We start from the raw sequence: 18,278 nt of genomic DNA on the forward strand, positions 1-18,278 counted from the left end.
AAGCGATTGAACCGAAAATGTTCATCAGTCGTTTCTAGAAAACGATAGAACGGCTTTTACACAGTTTATCTGAGTCACAAGACTAGTCTGCTATATATAACTGCCCTTAAATATCTATTTGTTATCTCAATCACGGAACTAGGACAGCAATTGTTTAGCTATCAAGGACAGCACCACACAACTCTCATAAGTGATAGGGGAATTCAGCCTGACGGGGTCGAAAGACAACAGTGTTGTTTGATCAATGTTTTTATTGCGGAAAACGACCGTTAATCCTTCATGTAATCCGTCTGAGACAGTGTCGTTTGTTTTCAACGGAAGAAATGTCGAGCAGAGCATCTTTCTACGATTCTGGTTCTTATCAAGCGGACGATGAAAGTTACGAGGATGAAGTAGTTACTAATACAGGGAGGGGTAGAAGAAACCTAAAACGAGTGAGAGATGACGACTTCACTCGCCAGAAAAACAACGCCAAAGCCACGGATAAGAAGGTTCTCGTCCCGCCCGCAACGGCTAACAGAGATAGTTACTTCACGTTCGGATATTTCGTAGAGCCTATCGCTCTAATGCATTCGATGTCCGTATCCGGAGTGCCAGCGTTAGTGCAAGAATATCTGATGACAAAATTCGGGAACATAACCTACTTGTCGCAAACGGACACATCGAGAAGATGTTTACCTGCGCAGAACGACACTAAACTCATCGAATACATCGAAAGAGAAGCTGCGAAGTGGACGTTGTATACGAACCTTGCGTCGATTATTCCTGCTGTTTTCATCACGCTGTTATTCGGTCCGGCCATCATTCGTAAAGGTCACCGATGGGCGTACGTGATTCCTATTGCGGGTAGTCTATTGAAATCGTTGCTTTACTCTTTCACCGACAGCTTCGACTGGCCTGTTTGGACTTTGTTGATCGGACATTTTGTCGAAGGTATATGCGGCCATTACGGTTTACTTTACACGGCTATTCTATCGTTCGTAGCCAATTCGTCGTCGGAAAAGAATCGCGGCCTGCGTATGTTCATCATAGCCGTATTTGTTAATCTGGGCATCGGTTTCGGGGACACGGCATTGGTCGTGTGGGCGAGGGAAAGTGGATTTCTCTTTCCTTACATGACCGTCATCACGATTCTACTGGTGAACTTTTTCTACTGTATTTTCCTGTTTCCGGCGTCGAATTTCGATCCGGAAGCCTCCGGAACGAGCGTCGAACCCGGATTCCGTCAACTGCAACAAGTGCGGAAACTATTCACGGAGACTCGAAACAAACGCCGTACGTTACTGATACTAACATACATCGCGTTCGTATTCAACATCCTGCCCAGAACCGCAACCAGACAAATACTCGTCTACTTCCAAATGAACCTACCTTTATGTTGGAATTACTTAAAGATTATGATATTCAAAGCGTACAGAATACTTTTCAAGTGTCTTTCGGGCTTAATCTTGGTCCTGATAAGTAGAGGCAGGGTACCCGACTTGGTAGTCGCTATGATCGGTGCTTTTTCGAGCGTATCAGAGACTGTCGCTGATGCGTTTGCTAGTGATGATATAATGATGTATTTTGGTAGGTTTTTTACATAGCAGAAAACCTGTTACCGTCCCACACTTGCTCTACTTTAATACTAATTGCTACTTTAATACTAATTGCTACTTATTACTATTCTTCTAACGATGCCTATTTCTTTTTCATGTCCAGTTCCAGTAATCGGTGCTCTGACGTTAGTAACAGCGCCGTTTTTGAGGACCTACATTTCAAAACTCATTCCTCCGGATGAATACGGTAAGTTTGTTGGACGCCTTTCGAATTTCTCGATAACTGATCGTTCACCTCGTTTAACTGTTTTTTTTTTACAGCGAATGCATTTGGATTTTTGAACGTATTTGAGTTGGTATTTGTGTTCACTGGCTATGTCACGGCGGGATATGTTTACTACGGAGCTTTCAGTTTTATAAAACCTGGTTTCGTTTATTTTTTCTTCACGGTTATCGGTATCGCGGTCATCGTGATAATCATGTAAGAGTCTATTTCGCATAAAAACCTCCGAATCTGTTATTAGTCGTAAGCGAGACATCTCGAAATCCTGAACGATATTTTCGTTTTTTTTTCAGATTCTTGATACGTAATCAACAGATGCGACGCGAGCGATTACCGAGTCGAATTCGTGTTTCCACAATAAGCGCTTTCTCAGAAACTGTTTAACGCTAGATCCACGACATCACACTTACCCCCGATCACGAACGGATTTCAAAGCTATTCTTTAAAAACTTCATTTTCTGATTTGTTGTACTAAACTTTTCTGATCGATGCCTGGAAACGCTTAGGTTGCATCTCTGCTTATGATATGGAAATGAGTCTTTCTCTTTGTAATTGTTAAATAGAGACAACTGTATGATACCGTACCGCCTTTGTAAATATATAGAGAAATTAGTGATTTGGGTGTGAAATATATATTTATATATCACTGATTCAAGCATTTTAGGTGGTTTTCGTTATCTGTTGTACTTCTAATGGGTTTCATTCAGCTTCTTTGAATTGATGAATCTGTACGAAATGGCCTAATGGGCAGAACTCGATGACCAACGTTATCCCAAATAGAATTAAACAATGAAACAGGAAAACATCGAGTTTCTTCAGTACACGATCTCGTATAGAATACGTTTCTTTATTGCATATCAATAATAACAGTGAACTGAACAACAGCAATAATTCCAACTGCTTTTTATAACACTAAATTTGCCATTTCGCAACTAGAATAACTCAAATATCACGTATGCGCTCGCTGAATAAAATGTAATCCGTGTCGTTCTTAAAACAAGGGTGATTTCTAAAAGAAATTTCCTGCGCAGGTTGGTTTGCTTTCGAATGATTTGTCAAATACAAGATTAAGATTCGTATAAATTCTATATTTTTTAAGTTTCGTAATCGAAAGTTCTAGGATTATAATGATCATCGTGAAACTCCAGACATTTTTCAGCAATTGATTTTCCATATCAGACAACCCGCCAGGTGGCGGTGACGTATAAGACTACGGAGTCTAACATCTTAATAACCCGTATATGATTTTCTCGAATAAACGACTTATGTTTAACCTTTAAATAATTCAGAATCACGAATGAACGCTTAACACGAAATAAAAATATTTGATTCGTAGCGCTAATGAACAAGATAATGCTTGAAAGCGGGATAGTAGTGTACAGTATAATATGATTATCTTTCTATAACGATTGACTGCAAAACCCGTAACGAAAACAATGACTAGAATTTATCACAATTATCATTATCACTATACAAAACATCACCTTATTGTATTCATTATAGTATTATGATAATATATTCTACTACTTTCTACTAAACTCCCATAACAATTAGATTGATATATGTATCTACAAAGCAAATCGTTGAGTCCTTAATACAACAAGACCTATTTTATTTACAATGAGTGGATTCGGTAATGCATATGTTTGGACCAACGATACTATAGACTATTATAGCTCGGCTCCGTCCAAGACAAAGCTGGTAGTTTCTTTCTAAAATATATAGTATATCAAATCAATATATTGTTGCTTTTCTATATAAGACTATCTTTGTTTTAATATACTTGCGCTATCTACATTCTCATACATTTATATATCAATGAGTTTCTAATATAGTTGATATCTTTATCTAGGTATATATATTTTACGGGGATAATTTTACCTTGAAACCGATAGAAAAAAAATGTTGATATGTTTTGTTATAACTGGTGAAAAAATGCTCTGATTCATGTCGAAATTATTGCTGTTTCATGATTCGATTAATCACCTAAGCGAATGGATATGAATATGAGAATGTCTGACGACTGTTTAATGAGGAAGGAAAGGACAGAAGAGAAGAAAGAAAAGCAGAGCAGCGCGCAGGCGTTAATGAAAATAAAATGGGGATTTAGTTAGACGTGAACATAAAGTATGAATCGGAGAGAATAGTAATATCAAGGTTACGCTGAGCGCATAGAAGATAAAAAGGAAAGTTGGAAAAGTCTGACTAGAAATAAAAATGCGCGGTTGCGATTAAACACAGCTATAAAATGAATAAATCATTGACACCGAATTGATAGGCAGGTTACTATCTAATCGGGCTGGCCGCAGGAAAACCTCGTTAGTCTGGCAGTATGGTTTAGTGGCTTATCTGTAGTTAGTGAACTATGGTTAGGTTTTAACAGAGTTTTCCCTGCGTCCGTCCCGGGGTGATATTGCTACGATAAGTCAAGCATAATTGATCCTTCGAAATAATTCACCCTACACATATAGTTGAGTATGATATATAATGATTGTACTGCTTTTTACTAATATATACTAATATATCTATCTACATGAGGACATTTGTCCGAAAATTGCATTGGTCATTTAAAAAACCGGTTTATTTCTAGCATGTTGTACGCTCGCTTTATCCATATGACTTCACCAGTTTCTTCTACGATTCGTTTCCAGCAACGAATAGAGCGTTTTAACTTATCTATTAAAGCTTTGATAATCGATAACAACATATACGTCTGACATTTGATTATGTACACAACAATGATTAAAATTATCTCATATTTTCAACAACGATAAATTATTTTCATGAACTCAACAAACCGCATTTCAATGTATATAGAATCTGAAAATAAAACCATCAAAGGGAACTTAGTTAGAAAACAATAGTGGTTTCTATCAATTTCCAGTTGACTTTTCAGATGTACATGTATACATAATAACATAAAATAATAGTGGATATGCTTTAATATTTTGCGTGCATAACATTTTTGAGTGGAATCATCTATTTTCCAAACTGATATGAATGCGTAACCCTGTAATTTTGAAATACTTTCACGATCGTGCGCAGAGAGAACTTTCTTTTTGTTTTGTGTCCGTACGAACATTCGGGACCAGTACAAAAATGGTTCGTCGTCCCTGGTCGAATTCAATCTTTTTCCCCTAATTAGGACCTATCCTTAGCGGTGTGTCGTACGTGAGCGGGACTGTTATTGTTTGAGCGCGTTTTGCGAGGTCTAACTTTAGGTAAGGCGGGTTCGTTGCCGTTAGCGGCGTGTAAGGCGACACCGTTATTCAGACGTGATTCGACTCCCTTCAGAACAGTCTCTTTCATCTGCATCAAACTGCTCTCCAGGCACAAGGCGAAGAACTGCGAGTCGGTGTCCTCGCAGCAGTCGAATGTGCAAATGTTAAAAATTATCCAATCTTTCTGCGGGTTGTAACAGCAAGCGTATCCATCAGGGACGACAGCTCCGTAGCCATACCACGAGTCTGAACCAACCGGGACCTGCAATACAGAATAATCTATCAATCCTGGCTGCCAGAGAAATGTGAGTCCTGAGACCCCCTCTCCAAATCTAAAAGTATCAACTTATCAGTTACACACATGTATTTCTTGTGAGCGTATTCCGGTATCATCTGTTGCTTGTAATATGTTTATCACTTTATGACGTGTGCCATTTTGGGTTTATTCTATTCATTTACCTGACTGGTACTCAATTGGAAATAGTTCGACTTCGTAAATGCTTCGTCCTCGAAAATAGCTGGTGATGGCATGCCCATTTCTTTCGCTATAGTTTTCAAGCCGAGCATGTGACTGTCAATTCCATAACCCATAATCGTCTGCCATAGAAGGATAAAAATAGGAAATTGATTATGCAATATTTAAATCTCATAACCAATATGAATACGAACGGCGAACAGAAGTAAATAATTGTGTCACTGAAACTTACGTCCACCATATACTTTGTTTGCCATTCAATCGCTTTCAAGAAAAGGTCATATTTTTCTGCATCCTTGTAAAACGAAATAAACATAAGTATGTAATTCATTGATATATTTACAATTCTACCGCGCGTTTATCATATTTACTGTAAGTCTCCATAATTAGGGGCTCGAACCTAAATTCGCAATACTCTCTGGATTTTGCAATTTATGAGACCAGACTCGGGCATGTGATATATCACTGATAGTCGTGGAATACATTTTAATTTTCATATACCGACATAACTCTAACTGTTTTAGAACGAACATTTCAATCCAATTTCAGCGATCCAAGCCCGGGAGGCCCGTAGAGCGAAAAGAATGAAAGAATGCTACGACCTATTCAAAGTCGTGTCAATTTTTCCTAGGAGAGACAGCGCTAACGCAATAATTTCCGTGTCGTAGATTTGAGGAAAAAATGTCCGTTTACCGTAACTTCTGTTTCGCCGATCATCGCCTTCGACCAGGAGAGAGCCGGCATCGATGAGGCTCTGATTGTATCTACGCGGCCAAATCTGAACCGCCTTGTCGCCGCACTTTCGTATGTTGACGTAAGTTTGTGGTGAATCCTAGAATAAAACGCTTATAACGTTAACAAAATATGTTAATATTGACTTGGTTTTTGAAGAACTACGAGACATTTTAAACCTACTTATAATACGTTAATTGCAATGCCAGCTGCAGGAACGCATCTGGACTCATTTTCTGCGATTTCGGAAAATCGGTGCCGTAATCCATATAACGTAGCACGTGACAGTCAGTATTCTCTGCGAGTCTGAAGACCAGATTTGTATTATATATGACACTATTAAGTATATTTGTTTTGCTTTGCAAATTATTTTTGAAAGAAACGACTGTTAGACTTATTCTATTCCCGTTTGGGTTAATGAACGTCCGCGCGGGCAATAGACAATACATACATGTTTATCTTCTTGACAGCTTCGTCGACCTCTTTTTGAAGGTCGGGTGTCATGGTCCATTCCAGTTTTTGGGGAGTTTCGAGTCCCTCTGAGCAAGGTAGTCCGGGAGATGGAGATTTTATGCGAAGTTCCTCCCTGAAAGCAGATATCATAGTCGCTAATACCTGCATATCAACGTTCAAACCGAAAGTGATTTAAAACATTACTTATTTCATTCCCGTCGAATGCCGCTATTATAGATGTTCTTACAATCTAATGTTTGAATTGGAATTACTTACAAGTATTTCATGACATGATCAAAAAGGCTGGTCAGCGCAATCGCTTCGGCTGAAGAATGTTCGTAATTCACTCCGCAAATTCCATCATAACCAATAATATACTGAAAAATATTAAGAGAATTTGAGTCTATCGCATTCGTGTTGCATTCACTGATTAGTCAATGTTGTGAAAATATTGACTGATTTAAATCGGAAATTTAAAGCGAACCTGAACGTTCTTGTCGAACCATCGATTTGCGCTGAATTCTTTAGTTCCGTTTCCGTGTAGCATACGATGCATGTGATACGCGGGCCGACCTTTCCTAGAGTCGGGCGGGCCTACGTCGTCTTTCACAAATCCGTCTAAACAAACTAACAAAATCGCTGTCTCGATACATTCGAGGTTCTTCTTATTCTCGGCATCTGTAAGAAAATGTTAATGAAATTATCATATCGCATCCTCACTCACAATCAAAGAAGGCCATAGGCCTCTTAGTTAAGATATTGAGTTTCCTTTGTGATGTAGGTACTTAAAGTACCTCTCTTAATTTTTCTTGATGAGGATGCCTCTTTAAGATTCAATACAGCAAACTTGAGCTGCCGTATGCCGAGGTTAAGCCCGCCGCACACAGAAAACACGTTTTTCACAGTGCTTATTTCATAAAAAACGTTTTCCTGTTCGACATTTTGTGTTTTGACTCCCCCGCACACGGCATAACAAAAAACATCGAAAACGTTTTTTCACGAGGAAAAAGACCCTTTTTTCGGTGCCGTGTGCGGCGGGCTTAAGGTTCGACATTTAGTGACTAAGAATGAAACCGATCGGCAGCTATTATAAATTCATGGTATTCTGTAAATATAGTTAGAGTCATGTTTGCAGTTCCATCACGTCAGTAATGAGTCGTCTAACGGAGTCTTTGGGTAACAATCATCTAATTTACTTGCTTTTGTTTTTCGAAGCAAATCGAGGCCAAATTAGATAGCGTGCCGAGCGAAACGTCACTGAGTTTATACCATCACTGCCAATTTCGTCTATACTCCTGTACGCATTGATTACCTCGCAAAGGTAAATTGCCCGCGGAGAGCGCAAATTATCTAAGATTACTCCGAAAGATCATTCACATCGCGTGTAGCCGGTTCCAGAACGCTATTTTACGGCGCGGCGGATGTTCACTAGAAGCCCCGATATTAAGAATCGTTTTAGAGATTTTCCCCGCGGAGAATTGGACATTAGAAATCAATGGCGATAATCTAATGATTTCGATAATAAATATCGTGTGGGTTGGTTTTTTAGTCATTTAGTTTTAACCATACGAAAATCTATCTGCGCGGCAGCGTGACGAATAGATAGGCCGTAATCGGACATACGGTGAGATAAATGATTTAGTGGTCAGTGGTCGGTATACGCGCAAATCGGTTACTAAATCCTAAGTGGAATGGACATCAGCAATGGTCATTTACCTGTCGCCGCATAAGTGGACGAGACTAAAAAATATCACGTTACATCTGTATTGATTTCGATGGACATTTTCCGTGCGCAGAGGAGTTATTTTATGATTTTCAGCCACTGGTCGTGGATGGCAGATGAAAGGATTGCATTATATGTATATATTCATGTAAAAGTCCGATAGATTTTCTTTATGAAAACCTGCCTAGAAATTATGTAAATCAACGCGTTGTTTCGATTTTTCAATGAGGACAAAAACCGATATTTTTGATCAATAAATCGATAGCTTGGTTTCGCATTTTACCTTTGATCATCATTTGTCTGATGCGGCCCCACTCGTTTCGTTCGAGGCTGGTTAAGGTACCCACTAATGGCGGATTTTCACCGGTATTTTGTTCACTACTAGCGATCCGAACAATCTTGCCCAACTGAGCTATGAGATCTTCTTCTGTTATTCGTTCATTGTTTATCACAGAGTTAAACGTGTAAAACTATGAATAAAAGAGAAAAACGTCGATTAGAATAACGAATGATCTTCCCAAACACTTTCCAAGTCTAAACCACTCAACCAATCTTACAGATGCGATGGAAATGCCGATTCCCATGAATAAACATACACTACTAGATAGACTTGACGTGTCAATGAGTAAACAGGACAGTCTGGAGACAGAGAAATAGATATATTTGTCTGGACAGTAGATATCGGTTATCAACACTTACTATACCATCAACAGAATGTACGTAAGACAGACAACCTGTTTATATTTCGAACTTTCTTGGCATTTCAAAAGTTATTCTGATATCTCTAAAATGATTCGATTAATTCGAAGAAGTTTTACAATAGACGATTTTCTCAGAAAAACGTCCTCGTTTTACGTGAAACCCTGAATCGTCGCCTGATGATTTTCTCTCTCTCTTTCTCTCTCTGCGATGCGAAGATGTTGTCATCATTTTCATGGGTTTGCGCAGGCAGCAGTTGTGGGATTGTGTGAAAGCAATTATCGGCTATATTTTTGCGTCGATTGCGACAATTTTCCATAATTATGACTGAATAATGATTTCTTGAGAAACATTTTACGACGCCAGAACGAAATACCGATAACTAGCATCGGCTAACATCATTCTCTGTTGAAAATACGATGACAAAATGAACCATTAAGCTCGCTGACATAAGGTCCGCCTATTCAAAGTCAAATTTACAGTCGTATTGTATTACGACACGGCATCGGAAATGTAGCTCTGACTCTCGCATTAGTCATCAACTTTATGCAAAAAATAACCTCAAGATGATCAAACTTAATTCTCATTCAAATGCGTTGTTGAATTTGTGTTTTAAATGGTTATTCTGTACAACATGCAAATGTTTATTGAAATATTAAAAGAATCGATATTTGTTTCTTTTGTTGTTTTCTTTAAAGCTGTTTTACATCTCAAATCGAGAGACATAGATGCACTGTTTGTGTGAACGCAATGCCCTATCGCTTCCTCCCTCGCTCGTCACTACACGTCCCCCGCTAGATATTTGCATCACGTTCGACAAAAAGACGGTTTGTGACCTGTTTCGTTTAATCATTTGATTTCCCCCCGGAAACACGGTTCTCATACTAGACGCGAATACCATCGACGGAATAGTCAATGCTGGTCCACGATACGAGAAACAGCTCGGATGCCAGTTTGTACATCCTCGCTGAATTGTGTTGGAATTGAACTTAAAATTGACCTGGAGGTCGTGACGTCTGTTTTCATAATTACTAAAGATGATGTGGTCAATTGCGAATTTCGGGAATCTGTCGAATCATTTATTGCTAACTTGTGACTAACTGTAATTGGATCGGCTACTTTAGGCATCTGGGTGTCGAAATCTGTTATCATAGGAAGGCATAAGAAAAATATAATTTAGACGCATGTAACGTTGGTAAAGTGGTGATCTTATCTATCGAGTTTGACCGCCATTACGATGCCTTCGTGTAAAAAAGCACAATAATATATTCCGCGTAATATCGGAATCTTACTTGATTATTGCAAGCGACCACGATATGTTCGGCAACCATTCGACTGGCGTCTTTGTAATTGAGTATGACGTCACTATGAACCCCCGGTCGCCGATAGTGGTAGAATATGCGGTAATACTGGTCCATGCATAATGGCTGCCCCTTCTCACGACTGCGACACCGATCTATCGGAATGCTGCGACTAAGAAAAACAATCAAAAATAATTTCTTAAACAAATTGTAAATGGTCCCGTCATTTTCTGCGAGATATGAAGCTGAATAATTCCGTGATTTTTTTCGATTAGAAACATCTCCGATTATAGTATGATATTAATATGAGTGGGTCTCTGTTTATATTCCTACCTGTCTATCACTATCTTGTAATCCAAAATACCTGTTATAAGTTGAGCAGCATATCTAAAAAAGAAAACAAAAGAAATCATTAATTCGCCATGACATTATAGACTTAAGTCGGGCATACGAACAATCATCTCAAGAAAGATGATATTGCTCGTAGTTTGGGGGCACACCAGCGGTGGCAGACTGGCATTTGGGGGCACACTACCAGGAAACACGCTTCCAACGCGAACATGGTTTTGTGCATCTTTTTCTGTTTCTGCAGCTATCTAGAAAACTATTTTTTAAAAAAATCGTATAAATCGTATCGTGCAAATTCGTGCAAATCGTATAAAATATTTGCGAAACCTCAAATGTTCCGACTTAAGTAAGTATTCAACGTCCAAGATTAGAATATGTAATAAAAAGTGCATATTTTATTCGGGATTTCGCTTAGCCTATTTATACACGCGCTTGTGTGTATATGACGTGGCTAGTGTTTAGATAGATGCGTCCAGGGGAGGATTGCACCGGTTAGACTCGACGGAAGCTCGCGATTTCGAGCGAGAGTGGAGTTCACTTCAAACACGGCGGCCGAATCAGTCAACACGCTCCGCCGTTCGAATTATAACATCTACAACAAATATTGCTTTGATTACGAACAGAATGAGTAGCGACGCAAATCTAATATTGATACTCTAGCCCGAGTGCGTCGACTTCTGATAATTGGTTTAACTAAAGCAAATACTTCCTCATTTCGTAGAATATCGGAATTCGATCAAGTTTTGGAGAATCTGCGCCAGAGAACAAGAGAGGAAGTCACGCTGCGACGATGTTGTTTCAACGAGCGCTTGCGAAAGTTCGGTCTTTTTTCGATATTCGGCGATGGTGAAATTTCGGTCGATTGGTTTTACTTTCGGCGGACGCAGTTTTAGTAAAGTTTTCATTAGTTTTTCAGCCCGACTCATTCATGCAGTGACAGTCATTTGAATAACATCAAGCACTATACATTATTCATTCAGAATATGAATGAATGAAGCCGATACTACGAAATGAATGGGATTTTACTACGGTTACGAAGCCCTCGTATCATCTGTACCAGCACGAATTTGAAAGAATCGTCGCTATTTAACCGCACTAGGACATATAGATCTTTAAAGGACATGCACCAAAAACTTATTTGCGGTGTTAGTACAGGTCGATAGCTTTCGACGAACTCCGAGAAAATCTGTATTTGAAACAAGAAAACCAACTTTTGGAAGATTATTGGCGCCTTGGAAAAGGACACATGTTATTTAAAATTTTGATATATCGATAATTGAATCGACCGGCAACCAGTCTATCCCAAATATATTGATGACGTGGTGCACATACTTCTCTCAAAAATCAAATATAAGATAAGATAATAAGACACAATTGTAATATTTATTTCGAAACGCCAATATTGATGACGTAGTGCACATCGACTCACGCATAATCTCTTAAATAAGGCGTAGTAGTAATCTAATGTATATATATAAATATTGTAATATAGTTTTTACGACGTCAAAGAGTTGAAAATGTCCCCAAGAGTTGAAAATGTCCACATAGCGATTCTGAGTTCTATGAGTTTACTGATAGTAAAAGTGCTAGCGGGTAGCGAACTGTTTGTATCAAAAGTACTTAGAATCAACCTATAGTTATTGTTGATTTCAATATTACATTTCTTGACACTATCACGCTATTCTCTGTTTATTTCGTTTATGGATATTGAACCCTTTTATAGCCGAACTATGAGTGTATGATTTACTATATCTCAGTGGCATACCCGTCATCAGCATCATCATCATCATTCCTGACCAGACGCTGGACATACGCGCGTTTAATAACCAACCCCAATCCGTCTCGTTTTCGTCGATCTTGTCAGTCGTCATCGTAAATAAATCGTGATCGTTTTCCTGCGACGGAAAAATCGTATACGGCGAGAATATCGGGCGCGAAGTTATAGTTTTGTCGTCGGGTCGTCTCTGATTATACTGGCGTCGATATATCGGTTTACACGTGTCCACAAGGGCACCAGATAATTGGCTTTACGTTGCGATTCCCGGTAGGCCATTCTCGCAGTCAATTGATATGCGCCGCAACTCGCCGATTTCTTGCCATTTTGACGTAGCTGTCTCGTCCCACCGGGAACCGCGGTAATTGGCTCGGCGCGCGAAAATGCTTAGAATATAAGTGAAGTTTAGCGTCTACGTCGTTAAACAAATAGGTAAAGTCCCGGATGACTCGGCTCGTCATAAAACAAGACAAGTAGAAAAAATATGCAAATTAAACTGGGTCGGTTGAATGAACAGGGAGCACTATGAACGGTATACCGGCGGTGAGCGGTGAACGGTTAATGTTTAATTTAAAGCGATCGTTTTGAGTTTACCTAATGCGACTAATGCGTGAAATCCAATTGTAAACGCCGCAAAATGAAATTACGACGGCCGACGAGAAAGGCTCGATAAATATTTTCCTTCCATATTTAATGTCAACGCGACCGATAGAAAAAACTGGATAAGTTGATTGATTTTCGCGTGGTCTGATGATTCTCAGATCGACGGGGCGTTCATTTTTTTTCTTTCAAAAGTGGGAGTAGCTTTTAACGAAGTTTTCCGTGAACTTTCGATGCGGAATATACAGTTCGGATAGAACACCGGCAGGCGAGGAAAATAGATAGAATGAAAAATAAGTTGATTTAAACATCCGCGTACTTTTCGATATTATTTAAGGGTTTGAATCCATCATTAGTCAGTTCGCTGCGAAAAGTCCCAGCCACATCGGTCGTTCGGCGTATGAACTTCAGACTCGCATTCATCAATATTGCAAACTTTCGCTGTCTGGTGTCACGTCATCAAGACTGCACGGTTTATTAGCCCGATTGTCTCTCTCGCCTCGATCACCCCCATCGCCTCACTCTCACACACGCGTTCTCTCGTTCTCTCGCTCTCTATCTCGCTCTCTTTCTCGGTCTATATCCATCATCCCGTAAATTGGCGCGTTCCCCGAACGGCTGATTGGTTCAACGGTTCCATGAATCAACGCCAAGTCGGCTGCAAAACCCGACAGTGATTTACTAGTGTGAAATTGCATTTGTCGCTCGACTACACAAGAAAACAAGATATGATAAATGGGACTTGTAGTTGGCCGTGTATTCGGCATCGTGTCTTCATTGACTGTGACATCGAGTGAAGGTGCGGCTGTACGAACCGAACGCGGCCAAATGACGGTAATTTGCGACTCGACGACGCATCGTTTTCACCTGAACCTGAAATAACCGATAGTCGAGGGAGAACTTTACACCGCGGCACTAAATCTTACCAAATCTTCCTACTTAATGATAATAATTGCGGCGTCGTCTATAGAGTGTTGACTATTAGTTTCGTAACGATGTTGCAAACTTCAACCCCCACATTATCATTCCACAAAACCGATGATCAAATCGCTCGGTATCAATCCAAAAAAAAAATGTATATACATGTACGTATAATGATAAATGATGACGTCAACGAAGATGAATCGATATACAGACACATTCAATTAAACAAACGATGTTGAAAAATCGACGTTCGACAGAAAACATCGTGCGCGAGACGTTCGCTAAATTACTTACAGCGAAAATCGAGCGAGTTGAGATTGTAAATCAGCCGATTTCGATGTTAAAAGTTTAACACTGAAAGAGTAATCAACGCCGGCGCCTGTGATTTACAGACTGACAGTCCCCGAGATGCTGACATTCAGCCCGACATTTGCCCTTAATTCTAGATTGCTTCGAACCACTTTCTCGGCGCTGATGTGAATTTTAATCATCGCAATTTACCCTTCAATCGAGAAATTAACATGAAACTCGTATACGGTGCATCGGGGAATAAGCGCCAAATTGCGTCGATTCTCCTTCTCGATAGTTCCCGAATAGATAGATAATCATTGTTATTCACATGTTAATAGCTATGTTTCACATCTCATCTCGAAGGACTTTTTGTTACTCGGTTTATCTGTAATATACGTCCAGTTAACTAATACAGTGCCGAAACTATGCGCGCTGCAGCAATGACCAAAGCGCAACGACGAAATTTCATTAATCGGTTCTCTGGATGTTTGCCAACGAGAAAATTCGACTGATCTTAGATAGAAAGGAATTCTAGGTCAACACGAGCATATTCTAACCCTGGCCAGTATTTCATGTTGTAACGTTTGTAGAGAACTGAACCCTGTTAAAGGAGCGCCCGATGGTTCTTTGCGTTAAACTTTAAAAGTTTTGTTTTCATACCTGAGTCGATCTTTTTCGGCGTTGAAAAGCATTCTGGGCATTACCATGCCAGGATTTGAGTTGACCGGTAGCGGTAGATGTATATCCAAATACATGTCTTTCAACCACCAGTCCACAACCTGAAATGCGGAGTCACATCATAGAATATCTACCAGAAATTCCTGTAGTATATTCAACGTAACATCCAGTATTTTTTAGGTACGAATGCGAGAGTGTTGGTTGAGTGTTCCTGGGCTTTTAAGGTTATAATTGAACTAATTTACTAACCCCTCAACCGGCGTTTTATTTTACAATGTTTTGAATTTCTTTTTACTTCTTATCGTAAACGTATTCGTAGGATTCATACGATATATTGTTTTACTAGAATATTTTTTACGTAGCAATAGATATTCCAGAAACGGCCACCATTCGACTGAATGATGTTGAAGCAAGCTTTTCACCAAGTAGTTGGTAGTAACTTGCGCATTATGAAAGCCCTTGGACCCTGAACTTTTATTTTAAAATCGACATGGGTATCGAGCATAACAAGCTTGTGGAGTATGTATAAATCATCAAAGGAATTGTTATTTGAATTGGAATAAAGAACTGTTAGGTCGTCCAATGCACAATCTTGTTGAAGATGGACGATAGTCATCAAGCTAAAAGACAGATCTGCGAGAGAACCGCGGAGTGGCCGGAGATCGTCACGGTTAATTACGGACGTTGATGATCTGGTCATTTTCCCTTAATGTAAGTCCTAATTACTAGTGTTTGTCGGACTAACAGGAAACTCCCCGGACGTGGCCAACCGACCAAATGACATTATCCGCAATCTGATGGATCATTTGATTAAATTTACCGAGCAACCCTGTCGCGATACCTGAGTCAGATAATCAAATGTCAAAGTTATTAGTTTTTCGAATTTACTTGTTCATTGCGTTGGCGACACGTACCCAGTTGTCTTTGGTTTCTGCGAATTTCTTGAGCTGTTCTTGTAAGATTTCCCCCTCGCCCCCTTCGCGGCCGAACTCATCGACGATCTTCTTCGTTCGTTCATACTCTTCCTCGGATAGGACGGGCTGTAATACTTGTAAATATTTGTCCAACGTGCTGTTGAGGTCGGGAACGGGAAGTTTGGGTAAAGGTTTCTGTGTGATAAAAAAGTAAATCATAGAATTCTTGAATTCATTGAAAGCAAAAAGTATATAATGGTTATCGAACATATTATATTATTTATGCATCGCCCGAACGTAATATTTGCTCTGCAGAGGTCTTACTCTATTTGTTTATCGGATATCCTAAGTTACTTTACAGTGTTTACTTCAAACATTGAAGCACACGCCGTTGTGTGCAGTTATCAATTCGAGTACACGTGGTTCCTTCCGGTGTGCGTATTGTCTAAGCCTTCTACGCAGCGGAAGTTGAACCTACTCGGACTGTCGAGAGTTTTCTAAGCACTAGAAAGACGAATTGAAAAATTGATACTCGCAATTTTCAACCGCTCTATCGGATTTTCCGAAGTGGAGTTGCCATGACGCGGTGGTGACTACGACGCCGCTATAGACTGCGCGTCGAAAATAGCTCCGCCGAACTAGAGGCTTTTGCGAGCAAATATCGGCCCTAAATCCTGCCTAATCTGACCAAATATCGACAGTGAAAAACAACCGATGAATTAATCAGTCACAAGAGATGGAATATCGACGAAGAAAACTGACAATCACCGATAAAACCGGATAAGTTATTAACTGATAGTGCATCATAAATCACGGATCGATGCACGAAACGATGAATTCAATTGGCTTTATCTGATGAAATTTACTTTGTAGGGATTTAATCAGCGATGTTGACATCGTTGAAGAAAAGAGCGCAGATCTGTGAGGGGATACGAACGAGTGCTTTTTATTCTCGCATGTCAAACTTTCTGATTTATTTGTTTAGTTTATCCAGCAAGTTCTGCGCATAGAAGCAGTCGCGAATCCTCGTCCCTTCGAGACTTAATAGAAATCCTATATATAAAGACGGCCATAATTCTTTATCTTTATTCCTTATTGCGTTTGTACAGTTATAACCGACGGAATGCTACCATTGCCACTGGCTTCATTTACTGGTTGTCCATTGATGTTTGCCAGAATAAAAGAAAAATTCCAACATAGCCTCGAGCATTCCCATACCATTCTCGTTTGTATATTCTATTCCCGTATTTCGTTCTGGGATTTTCCTCACCTTGGCGCTTTAAAGTAAATTGGCCCTGATAGTGACCCTCAATCTTCTATTATTTTGTCAAGTAATTCTAGTATTCGTATCCCACATCACCAGAGGACTTTCGGTTTCTGTCTTCAGACAGTAATTCGTCGTTATCATTTATTGTTTTCCCCCAGGAGGTGAACAACGTTGTGTTGTACGTTTGGTATATTAACACTTTCTGCGTGATATAAACTCGTGATATAACTCCCAGCGTTGAACGCTACCTCCAGTAAATCATTGTTCAAAAATCATTTTCGACAAATTCTTGCCCGCAAGGACTACTTGTAGCGAAGAAACTATTTGGAAAAAGTGTGATGGCGACACGTTCGATGTTTGACAGAAAAATGAAATGGCAAATATAACACAATTTATCTTGTAATTACAGAAATTTTGGTCTTCAATTGTGGTATTTCGCGTAATTAATAAATCGAAATTATACACTTCATTTATTCACCTAGTATTTGTTTTCATTGATAAATGATAAACACTGACTTACCGACGCGTCCCATTGCTTGTAGAGATCGTTGTTTTCTTGTTCGACTCTCTGGAAGTATTCTCTGATTGGATGAGTTCCTGGCATGGTTACTAGAAATATCTCGTGAAAACTCGCGGCAAACCGGGACAATCAGGTATCAGTGACAACAGTGCGCGTCATAATCGATTGGTGGCCATCTTGTTTCCGATTTCTGGTTTTCAGTCGTTTTTTTTTTTATTTCTTTACTTTTGCCTATAACGAAAAAGTACCAAAATGTCGACGTCAGCAAATAGAATGATGGCGAAAATCGATGGCTGCTTTCATGTCACGCAAGCGTGTCAATTAACAAATCGATGGTATTCAGTGAACAGAAATAATTAATTAGTTTCGGGCACTCTCGATGCTCAACATTGCCCATCCTTCTATGAATTATAGCCGATAGATTTGTACTGATTTATGCTAGTTTGCTGCAGGAGATAGAACCAATTGGATGATAGAATTGATGGTTTCTTATAAGAGCTTTCGCATGCTTCATTGATCTATCATCGGCCCTGATTA

The 18,278-nt window shown here is 39.5% G+C and overlaps 2 protein-coding genes across 2 annotated transcripts; one reads left to right on the plus strand and one right to left on the minus strand.

The window, feature by feature from the left end:
* The first annotated feature begins 201 nt into the window (after positions 1-201).
* LOC141903796 (lysosomal proton-coupled steroid conjugate and bile acid symporter SLC46A3-like) lies at positions 202-2,470 on the plus strand. The gene is made up of 4 exons (XM_074792112.1): positions 202-1,569; positions 1,702-1,785; positions 1,860-2,019; positions 2,115-2,470. The coding sequence occupies exons 1-4, from the start codon at positions 324-326 to the stop codon at positions 2,203-2,205; spliced, it is 1,581 nt and encodes a 526-aa protein (XP_074648213.1). The 5' UTR covers positions 202-323; the 3' UTR covers positions 2,206-2,470.
* Positions 2,471-4,962: 2,492 nt separating this feature from the next.
* LOC141903400 (choline O-acetyltransferase-like) lies at positions 4,963-17,825 on the minus strand. The gene is made up of 14 exons (XM_074791510.1): positions 17,742-17,825; positions 15,955-16,149; positions 15,023-15,141; positions 10,759-10,812; positions 10,417-10,597; positions 8,709-8,895; positions 7,187-7,380; positions 6,979-7,079; positions 6,701-6,835; positions 6,433-6,555; positions 6,211-6,349; positions 5,750-5,812; positions 5,502-5,639; positions 4,963-5,304 (listed from the first exon to the last, which is right to left on the minus strand). The coding sequence occupies exons 1-14, from the start codon at positions 17,823-17,825 to the stop codon at positions 4,963-4,965; spliced, it is 2,055 nt and encodes a 684-aa protein (XP_074647611.1).
* Between the last annotated feature and the right edge of the window lie 453 nt (positions 17,826-18,278).

Source organism: Tubulanus polymorphus, chromosome 4, assembly GCF_964204645.1.
Source record: "Tubulanus polymorphus chromosome 4, tnTubPoly1.2, whole genome shotgun sequence".
Taxonomy (NCBI): Eukaryota; Metazoa; Nemertea; class Palaeonemertea; order Tubulaniformes; family Tubulanidae; genus Tubulanus; species Tubulanus polymorphus.

Coding starts and splice junctions, on each gene's coding strand:
- LOC141903400 (XM_074791510.1), bottom strand. CDS start 17,825: ATGCCAGGAACTCATCCAATCAGAGAATACTTCCAGAGAGTCGAACAA. Junction 6,556..6,700: donor GCTGTCAAGAAGATAAACAT/GTATGTATTGTC, acceptor TCTGGTCTTCAG/ACTCGCAGAGAATACTGACT. Junction 5,813..6,210: donor TCGGCGAAACAGAAGTTACG/GTAAACGGACAT, acceptor TCGTTTTACAAG/GATGCAGAAAAATATGACCT.
- LOC141903796 (XM_074792112.1), top strand. CDS start 324: ATGTCGAGCAGAGCATCTTTCTACGATTCTGGTTCTTATCAAGCGGAC. Junction 1,786..1,859: donor CATTCCTCCGGATGAATACG/GTAAGTTTGTTG, acceptor TTTTTTTTACAG/CGAATGCATTTGGATTTTTG. Junction 2,020..2,114: donor GCGGTCATCGTGATAATCAT/GTAAGAGTCTAT, acceptor TTTTTTTTTCAG/ATTCTTGATACGTAATCAAC.